Below are 10,373 nucleotides of genomic sequence, written 5' to 3' on the forward strand. Positions count from 1 at the left end.
TTATCCTAAACTTACGTAAGCAAGCATGTTTATTGATTATTTTCAAGAATTCAGCGTGAAAGAAATTCCAGGCCAACTCAACATCATCAAAAAGGGAAACTCAATTCCACTCATTCAGCATATGATTGTGGTTATTATTATTGCACAGTGGTTGATTACTATGAGACTCTATGAGTGATGAGAGTTCATCAGAGCAACATCTATATTAAATCTTCTGCTGATTTGCATAAAAGTTGACAACGTTGAGAATAAGTATCTCCTTAATTTCTATTTTTTAAGTTTAGTTTAAAATCCTGTCCAGAGTGAACCCGTCTCTCGCCTGAAATGAGCTGGGATAGGCTCCAGCAAACCCCTATGAACCTGCAAAGGATAAAAAGTATAGACAATGGACAGATGGAAGTTATTTTAAAGTAATGGGAGATGGTATTGAAGCAAAATAAAAACAATAAAAAGCTGAAGAATTCTAAGAGCACAATTAAGATTGAGAATTTATTACATTAACAAAAGATTGTCAAAATAACCTAACTTAAATACAGGTTTTTGTAGTTATTGAGGTGCATATGTGGAATTCTATTAAAATAAAGTTGTGACTGTTGTGAATGTTCACTTGACATTGCTAATTAAGAAAAGTAACAAAAGTTCCGAAAACACCAAAAATAAAGATGGAGAAAAAAGTAAAAAGAGACATTCTTCATTGTTTGGATGTATACAAACATTTTATTTTTCAAGTTTGAACATTCCTGATTGTAATGAAAATAAGTACACTGAAACATGAAGTGTTGTGCAAATGTGTGCCTTAAGGCAGAGTACTCTAAAGACAAGCATCAACAGTCATATTGCACTGGTACCTAACAACGGAGATAAGATTCAGAGGCTATTTGATTGGCAAATTTGTATGACCACAAAGGTCTATAAAAGCCATTTGTTCTTACTTCAGATAAAACTATGACTGCACAAGTACACAGAAATAAAAAAAAAAAATCATTTTCTAAAATGTACAACTTAAATCCACCAACAGAATATATAATGTATAAACAAATGTTTATACAAAAATACATATTACAGCCAATTCATTAAAAAAAAAAAAACATTTTAGGAAGCAGAACAGACTCTTCAAAACAAAAACCTTCTTTCATAAGTTCATAAGGAGAACAAAAACATGCAGCAACTTTATTTCAAAACAGTGGCATTAAATACATTGCTTAACAGTGACTGATATTTAAATTAAACATAATAAAATTATTTTGATCAAGAAGCAAGTTTAACATGTTTAGTGTCGATAATGGGTTAGTCGTAACAGGATCCGAAAGGTGTCAGTGAGTGACTGCAACAGTTAAAGCTCCAGCTGCCATACCAAACAACATCTAACCACGGTTACACACCATATAAAGAGCAAGACGGCATATGTGTTCAGTTTACGGCAGTCGTGATCAGATATGACAAAGCAAGGCTATAATCACGAGTAATTACACAACATCTGTGTAATGTGGACCGATGGTCAAATGCAGTGGAAGAGCTGAAAAGCACAAAGGTGGCTCAAGAGCACTGCAAACCATGTAGGTGTTGTAAATAATGGCTTCTTGGCCTGCTTTCGTATGTATTCTTGCATATTATCCATGCACATCTTTGCAGTCCAAATCCAAATTCCTGACTAACTCCGGAGTGAACCTCTCATTAACATCCTTCTCAGGAGCTCACATGCAGCCATGACTTGGCTTTCAAGCTATTCCTCTTTCTATATTTTTTCATCACATTATCTAAGTAAAATCACTAGTTCATTTATGAATTTGCCTTACATTTCCATGTCTTTTGCTGTATAATACAAGCAGCAGATGTTGAAGCCATTAAAGGAAAGAAACACAGACGTTGAACATATTGTAACCTGGGATTGGATGGTGCTTGAGGCTGACAAAAAGTGCACCACAGGTGTTGGGTAAAGTGGTGGTATTCTGTATTATTAAAAGTGAGCAAGTCAATAATTTAATATGAGATTAATCAGGATCCTCAGATCAGCTCAGTGAAGGCTGCATGTCTTTTCAATCACTTTTTTCCACATAAACAACAGTACTTTGATGGGAAATTTAGCTGAGTGTACATGCTATAGCTGATCAGAATCCTGCTTACTTACGTAATTAACAAACCCTGCAATACTCTATGCAAGTATTGGAAAGACGGGCGCTCTAAGGCAGGTTGGACATAGTAAGGGCAGAGGCATCTGCACTACGGGGGTCCTTCACTCCAATGATGAGGTCATTGGTTCTCCGTGTGCCTTCCACCAATGAAAGAACATCTGTCCTCTCCACTTTGTGCCCTTTGGACTGCAGTAGCTCAACATCATCATCTAAAAACTCAGCTGAGGAGGAGGAGAAATATGGGAAAGTGGAAGAAAGAGGTTTAAAACACGAATGAACAACGAATAATAAATAATAAAAACTCCAGATGACACTTCCTCTTCGCACGTAAATCTAACACACTGAATGTGTTTGCTTCAGCACCTCAGATGCAGGAATATCCCTATTTCTTCAGTGCACTGGATCACAGATTACCAGGCGTTAATAGATCTTTCTTTATCTGTAATTATCTGCAAGTTTAACATTACATGATTACAGCTAGAAAAGAGTGTTGGGCTTGGTGGTTAGTGTCAGTGTTGATACATTTGTGGTTCTGCAATTTCACTTCAATGTTCAGACCAAAAGTTCACAACAGAGGGAGCAATAGTTAGAACTCACAGTCCACGAGGAGGGTGTTGGGCTGAAGCTGCGGGTGCAGTCTCCCATATGCTAAACTGTCACTCATGTTTTTACGTGAAGACAGAACATTCATCAGCACCTGTGCAGGATCAGAAGAAGATGCACATTTAATAAAACAGCATGAATAAATTTATAGAACTTTATAGAAGAAACTGGAAGTGTATGTTCTCTATATGAGATCAAACTGTACTTTTATTTTCATTATAAGTCATCAAATAACCTGTGTAATGCCACTGAGGGCTTTCTCTCCATTTGAAGATCCAACAGCTACGTAAGTGCCACATAGTCCCACGGCTGGCCTCACCACTGTGGGCATCAGGAAGGACATGGGTCTCTTCCCAGGCTGGAGGTTATTATGCTACAGCAAAAGACAACAAAAACCATGAGAAACAAGAGGCGAAAACAAATCCATTGACTGGAAATCATTTAATAATGGATTTAAAAAAAATATGAAGACAGCAATTACTGGGTTTGGTGATGAACTCAGTGTTTTATTAGTCCAGGAGAAGTCCAGGATCTGGCTGTTCAAAATGATCCCCGAAGGAGTCACTATCCCACTGCCAAATGGTTTATTTAGTGAGCTGAACAAACAAAAAACAAAAATAAAGTTAGTTGAGTTTAGGAGGAAGCATTTCTCACTTGGCTACAGCACTTTGATACAAACTTGTCCTCGATTTAAAACATCAAATACCCCATGACTGATACAATGTGGTCATCTGGCCCCATGACCATAACCTGCGCAGCTGCAGCCCCGTCCTCCAAGGTAAATGATGAAGTGTAATGGCTGACAGGGAATGCCTGAGTGTCATTGATCATCTCGCGGAGTAGGGAAGCCTGTGATTTACTAGGAGATGGAAATCAAAATCTCTAGTGAACTAGGGCGGATACATTATACTTTATACATTTAATCATTCTTGAAGAGAGAAGAGAGTGAAGTGATCTCTACCTCAGAATCTTGGCAACAATCTCCGAGACGGAGTTGTCAAACATGGGGTCTCCTAGCCCACTAGCCAGGGCCAGAGATATCTTTACAGCCTGGTGAATTAATACAAAATGAATAAGTAAACAAAAAATAATAATAAATAAATAAATAAATGAAAACCCACTTGTGTAAAACAGTTATGGCGCTACCTCTGCAATCCAGTGGTAGGTGCTGTTCCTGGGGACCTGGCTGGTGATGTTGTAGCCTTCCAGGATGTTGAGGGCAGAGATCAAAGCAACGCCTGCATGCGGCGCTGGGGCCACCATCACATGATGTCCTTCAGAGACACCAACAAATCATAAGATGAAAGATCTAAAACAAATACATTTGTGCTGCATACTAAGTATAACTCAAAGTAAAGTTACAAAACTCGACACACTGATGCTTTTTGAAGTCTGCGGTGCGGAAAAGAATGTTTAAAGTCATTCAATAAGGGTACAATACAACACAAACCACGTATAGCTGTCATTTAAACAAAACAGCTGGAAAGGCTTCTGATGTCAGAGGTGGACAAATTAAAGAACGCTACAATAGCATTTACACAACATTAAAACGATGTGTGTAGATGTTTTTGAATTTCCATTCTGGAAATGGAAATTCAGCTCAGAGCTCCACTAGCAAAGAATTAAGCTATTTCCACCTTTAACAAGGTGAAATTCATGAGCACATCTTTGATCGTTAAGTACATCCTAGAAGCAAAGAAGGACCACTGGGCCGTGTGGTTCAGGTCAAGTCAAGTTAATTTAACACAGATATTTGGAAAGTTTTTCTACCAGCTCTGATGTGAATCAGAGATGATCATCTACTTACCCTGATACGTGATCTCTGCTGGCTTTTGTAGGACTGTGCTGTAGTTTCCAAAGTCCTCCTCTGTGAGTATGCCGCCTCTTGCTTGTACCTATTAAAGACATAGGTGTGATTATTACTTTTAATATGCTGAAAGATATTCAATTAGCAAAAGATGCAATCTACAGCAATTCAGAGCTACTGATAGTCTCTTAATTATCATTCAAACAATCCAGATTTTATATGAAACACACCCAAGAAACTAATCCTGGCAAGATAGGAAAGATTTTTCAAGGCTGTTGAATCTAAATATGCATTATTAGCTGTGTGCCAACATCATCACTTTCCATACAGAAGTTACAACATGAAATCACAAAAAAAAAAAAAGGAGGAGCAGCTTTGGAGCAAGTCAGTATACACTTTTAAACAATATACTATAGGAAGTACAGATTATTTAAATAAAAAGGCTTCCATTCAGCCATTACTCATGAACAAGGACTGTGTAGAGAGGGTCTCGGACTTCCGTTTTCTGGAAGTCCTCACGACGGAGGACCTAACGTGAGGCGCAAACACGGCTGAACTGGTGAAGAAGGCCCAGCAGAGACTTTACTTTCTTAGGCTCCTTAGAAAGAACTTCACCATTCCCACTGTCTCAGAAGCCCAATATATACTGCAAGACTCATCGTGCCATGCACATAGTCTGTTTGAACTGCTGCCATGAGGCAGAAAGTATAGAACAATTTCCCTCCTACCAACAGAAATATATACAAAGAGCACATGTTGCATCCAAGATTTTGTATGTGATAAATTGCATAAATATATTTCAAACTATCATACAAATGTTAAACTTGGTCTTGCCTTTTTTAGATTATCATTCTACCAATAAACAATGTATTTTTCTTAACAAAGAATGAATATTGTATCATTACTAAATTACTTTGTAACATTGTAAAAGTAGTACTTCACCAATATATGAAGAGTTCAGGTTAAAGTTCAACTAGACTTAGTGCATGGAGGATAAAAGAAACTCAACCCAGAGAATATAAAAACATGATGAATACTTATATAACTGGGGTTAAAAACTAAAAAGAAATCCTTACAGCAGCTGCCATTTCCTGTGCAATATTCCCAGTGTAGAACTCCGATATCCCTTTAGCTGCAACAGCATCCAGGACAGCTGCTAAATCAGGGCGTTGGGTGAACAATCCAGAAAGAGGAGCATGGCCGTTGGGGAGGAACAAATCCCGGAATGCATCCGACATGTTTTGGTTCTTAACTTTAGACAGAGCTTCAGCTGTGGAGTGACAGGAAAGGCAAATGAGACAGAGCTAAAGTTTCACATGGCTTTTGTTTGGAAGCAACAAGCAAACTGAGCGATAGCGCTTCCTTCTTTTAATCCACGGGCAGACAGTGAGTGACTTCCTTTAGTGATTTGCACAACAGTTCCCTTACCTAAGTCATGAGTAACATTGAATCCATTTCTGGCCACATCTGCTGCCAGGGCAACCACATCCTTCCATGGCATCCTGGTGAAATCAAGGATCATGTTGATCTTAAGCAGATATATCCCTAACTCATACTTTCTAAGGTCTTATTTTATCAAATTGATCATTCGCAAGACTTTAAACATAGTCACTTTATATTGATCAACTAAAGTATTTGGTGCTTTTAATATGATGATGCATCTGGAATGTGAATGTGTGAATGTGATTGTGTGTCTCTTACTATGACTATGACAGTTTAAAGGTGAACACAAAGGATCAAAACACTTTCTTTTTTCTTTTTTTTTGAAAAAAGTGACTGAAACAAGGGTGAGTGAAAAGGTTAATATAAAGATATGAAAGAAAAGACGACTACAAAATATGCAGAAACCAGTAAATGGGCTGCAGCTGTTAATAGCACCTGGGAAGAGTAAACAGTCATAATGGGATTATCTTTATATTACCTGCCATACAGCTGGTGTGCCTGATGCATCCCACTGAGCATACCTGGAACGCCCACGAGCAGGCCGGGCTGCAAAGAAACATTTGCATAGTGAAGTCACAGTACAGAGAAATTCACAGACTGACCTAAGATTTCTTACAGGAAAAAATCTACGTACATTAAGATCAAGGTTTGTAAGCAACATGTCTTCGTGGATGCCAGACGGTGCTGTCTCCCTGAAGTCAATGACTCTTGTCTCATTCTTACGGATGTCGTGTACCAACATAACGCCACCTCTAAAGATCAACAGATGACAAAGCAGAAGTCTGTAGCCTGCAAGTCTGTGCATCTGAGACTGTTTAAGAGAGATTAATATGTGACTCACCCCCCTATGCCAGACGTGTGAGGATGGACAATACCCAAACAGAGGGCAGCAGAAATGGCAGCGTCCACACTGGAACCCTGCTTCTCCAGAACATCAAACCCAAGAGATGTGCACTGAGCTGCATCCGTCACAACCGCACCTTGATTAAAAACCTTACCAAAAAAAAAGAGAGAACATACTGTAAGTGAGGAGAAGAGAGTGGCTGTTTATGTGGGAGGAAGCAAGCATGTGGTGGAATCACCCATAATCTCATAATCACCCATTGAGAGAAGCAACACTACTTCAACATGATTGCAACAGCTCCATGAAAGGAAAGCGTCTACTCCTACCTGTGGATCTCCAAAGTAGATCTGCATGATGAGCGCCACAGTGACCCCTGTAGCAAAGGTAAGACAAGCTGTGATGATGACGGTCAGTCCATCCCGCTGGCAGGCACAGTCCTCATTAAAGGGATCCGTGTTGGTCTCCCGTAGCGATGCAATATCATGGCTCGCCAAGTCTGAAGCCGAAGAGGGGAGACGCTGTAGCCGAGCAGACTTCAGAAACAGATCCGGGTCTGTGACATGAAAATCACACGTATGCGTGGGGTTAAATCAAATTGACGATAAAGACTGATGTATCCCCTGTAGGGCTGTTCAATTAATTGATTTTAAATCGTAATCGGGATTATGTAATTAGAACGATGTTAAAACGTGAAAATCGTAAAATCGATTTTTCACCTTTTTTTTTACCTTGTCTGCACACATATTAATGATTGATACCATATTAATGATTGATGGAAATACCTCTCAATACCTGCGACAAGTGCCCCATGGGAGAGGCTCTTTAGTGTAGGAGGGGGCGTTGTAACATGCCACCGGGCATCCCTCAAGACAGATGCGGTAGACCGGCTCGTGTTCCTTGCAAAAAACTTGCAAATGTGAATAGCAAATGTAATGACTGACATTACACACCTCTACCTCCTTCATGGGTTGCATTATTATTTAGCATGCAAAGACCCAGTTTAGTTTAATTAGAAAATGTCTTGTTTTATTTAATTGGAAATATAACTTACTGTATGTTTGCAAGTGCTGATTTGCAGAGATAAAACTTTATATTTTATTATATTTTTTAAAACTTTTTTTCAACTTATTTTACAGAGTTTTGCACTTTATTCATTCATTTTTGGTTTAATAAGAGCAAAGTTTGCACGTAAAGCCCAATGGGGCAAATGTTCAATAAAAAAACTGCATATTTGAAATCATTTCTTTGCCTTTTGTCAATTCACAAAATAATCGTAATCGTAATTGAAAATCGGATTTTGAGAGAAAAAAATCGAGATTTTATTTTTGGGCAAAATCGAACAGCCCTAATCCCCTGTAAGTTATGAAAGCTCTTCCATAAAACTCCCTCCTCTAGAGTGCTTTAGAGAGGAGTATGCAGCTTTAGGAAGTGTGACATGGCTGCCTGACCTGTATCTTGTTCACTCAGGACGTTGTCGTCCTCCTTGCGAGATTTCAGAGTGTTTTCCCCGGACAAGTCATCCTCCGGCAGCCTGGGGAAGCTGGTGATGCTCATGTAGTCCACCGGAGAGTAGGCGCTCCCCAAGGTTGTCTCTGGATTGGCATCTTTATCCACCGCACTTCCACTGGGGTACGCTGCTACAATCTCTGAAGCAGGATTGTGCATGACGAGTGTTGATCCTCCAAAATCTTTGTGATGTGGAGGAGTTAGGCCACCATTTCCATTTTGTCCAGTTTAGTGTTCTTGAGATGGTATCCGAATCTGTTACTGTCAACCAGATGATATTATTAACACACAATCTCTTTTATGGACCAAGTTGCTGTGGCATCAAGCAATGACCTTGTTTTACTGGGTTATATCTTTATGATTATATTAAAACCAGAAATAGATGGATGGATTTGCTCATGTGTGTTTTCGTTTGTAACATCACTGCAGCTCTTTTTAGAGGATATTTTGACAGGCCAGTACACGGGTGTGCAGCTCTAATGATCATGCATTTTCTGCCACCTGCAGGAGATAAACCATCCAGATGAACTAGTTTTCTCCAGGAATTTCTCACCCAAAGTCATGAGCTCTCCCTTGTAAAAGGACCATATTCCAATACGACCTCCACACATGCAATAGCTTTATACAAATATTGATATGCTACCCTGTGCCTTCCTTCGGCAAACACATTTATGTGCTTAATAATAAAAACATTATTACAGGGTAAAGCTCAAACAGAGCAATCCTCTGCTAATTTCACCGCCTTGCTACAAGCTAACGCATCTCTTTTTGGATAATTCGGCTCTGCAGGATTAAAGCTGTGTTAATGTTACTTACCGTCGTCATTGAATGCTTGTGGCGGAATAATAACAATAAAGAAAAAGGTCCTTGGCGGTGTTATTGGGGTGTATTTTAACGCCGAGCAGGTGCGGTGAGGGAAGGAGCGCTGTCTCTCTCCAGACACTCAATCATTGCGGCTCCACGAAGCTCGCTTCTGCTTGGGACTCCGGACCAGAATCTGATTTCTGGCCGCGGGAGCGCGCACAGCAGCCCGCTGAGCGAGAGCAATAAAACGTCAGATTTTCAGATTATGAAGCTCAAGAATGAGATCAAGTCATATTTAGGTAGAAACAACTTTTCACTAACTGTATTTGGCCTTCAATCAATTTTTGGCACGTGAAAATGCCTATTTTGTGTTGTAATGGTCCTTTTAAAAGAGTTAAAAGCAATCCTGTGAGCTCTAGTGTTTATTTTATGAAGCTCAAGAATGAGATCAAGTCATATTTAGGCAGAAACAACTTTTCATTAACTGTATTTGGCCTTCAATCAATTTTTGGCAGGTGAAAATGCCTATTTTGTGTTGTAATGGTCCTTTAAAAGAGTTAAAAGCAATCCTGTGAGCTCTAGTGTTTATATTATGAAGCTCAAGTATGATATCAAGTCATATTTAGGTAGAAACAACCTTTCATTAACTGTATTTGGCCTTCAATCAATTTTTGGCAGGTAAAAAGACCTATTTTCAGGGGAAAAATCAGATTCTGGCACCGACACGACTGTTCAGGGGAATGACTGGAATTTGACCATATGATCATAAACACGCGTTTAAATGTGACCAAAATACAACTCGGAATGATTTAAATATTGTGTTGACACGTATATATTTACACAGGTCGGTTTTAAGCCACCTTTACGTGGTCGGCTCTGTGTGATTCACGAACGTACTTCAACGGAAGTCGGTGGGGCCTTAAACCTGAATTATGGTTCTGCGTTAAATCTACGCAGCTCTTACGCCGTAGGGTACGGCGTAGCCTACGGCGTAGGGTACGCGGCGACGCGTAACGTATGGTGCGGGTCACCGCGTACCCTACGGCGTAAGTTCTGCGTTGGTGTAACGCGGAACCATAAATCAGCCTTTAGAGGTCCATTGAAATCTTTGCTGATTTTAAAAACACCGTCTTCAGGATACGGACAGCCTGCCTGGAACCCGAGGAGAGTTTCTCCACCTGTCCGGGACAGGTGGAGAAACTCTCCTCGGGTTCCAGTCTTTTTCGGTATTTCT

The 10,373-nt window shown here is 39.7% G+C and overlaps 1 protein-coding gene across 2 annotated transcripts; it reads right to left on the reverse strand.

Annotated features, from left to right (window-relative positions):
• Window positions 1-728: 728 nt before the first annotated feature.
• LOC133456452 (glutathione hydrolase 7) lies at window positions 729-9,289 on the reverse strand. 2 transcript variants are annotated; one of them, XM_061734928.1, is made up of 16 exons: window positions 9,152-9,289; window positions 8,278-8,596; window positions 7,156-7,382; window positions 6,827-6,978; window positions 6,620-6,737; window positions 6,464-6,531; window positions 5,971-6,044; window positions 5,619-5,812; window positions 4,543-4,630; window positions 3,882-4,009; window positions 3,697-3,785; window positions 3,442-3,594; window positions 3,217-3,331; window positions 2,971-3,108; window positions 2,730-2,829; window positions 729-2,353 (listed from the first exon to the last, which is right to left on the reverse strand). In XM_061734928.1, exons 2-16 carry the CDS (start codon window positions 8,492-8,494, stop codon window positions 2,181-2,183), a joined length of 2,034 nt encoding a protein of 677 aa, XP_061590912.1. In that variant the 5' UTR covers window positions 8,495-8,596; window positions 9,152-9,289; the 3' UTR covers window positions 729-2,180. The 2 variants fall into 2 exon arrangements, with proteins under 2 accessions (XP_061590912.1, XP_061590911.1); XM_061734927.1 differs by having other exon boundaries at window positions 8,278-8,590; window positions 9,152-9,282.
• Window positions 9,290-10,373: the final 1,084 nt, after the last annotated feature.

Source organism: Cololabis saira, chromosome 12 (assembly GCF_033807715.1).
Source record: "Cololabis saira isolate AMF1-May2022 chromosome 12, fColSai1.1, whole genome shotgun sequence".
Taxonomy (NCBI): domain Eukaryota; kingdom Metazoa; phylum Chordata; class Actinopteri; order Beloniformes; family Belonidae; genus Cololabis; species Cololabis saira.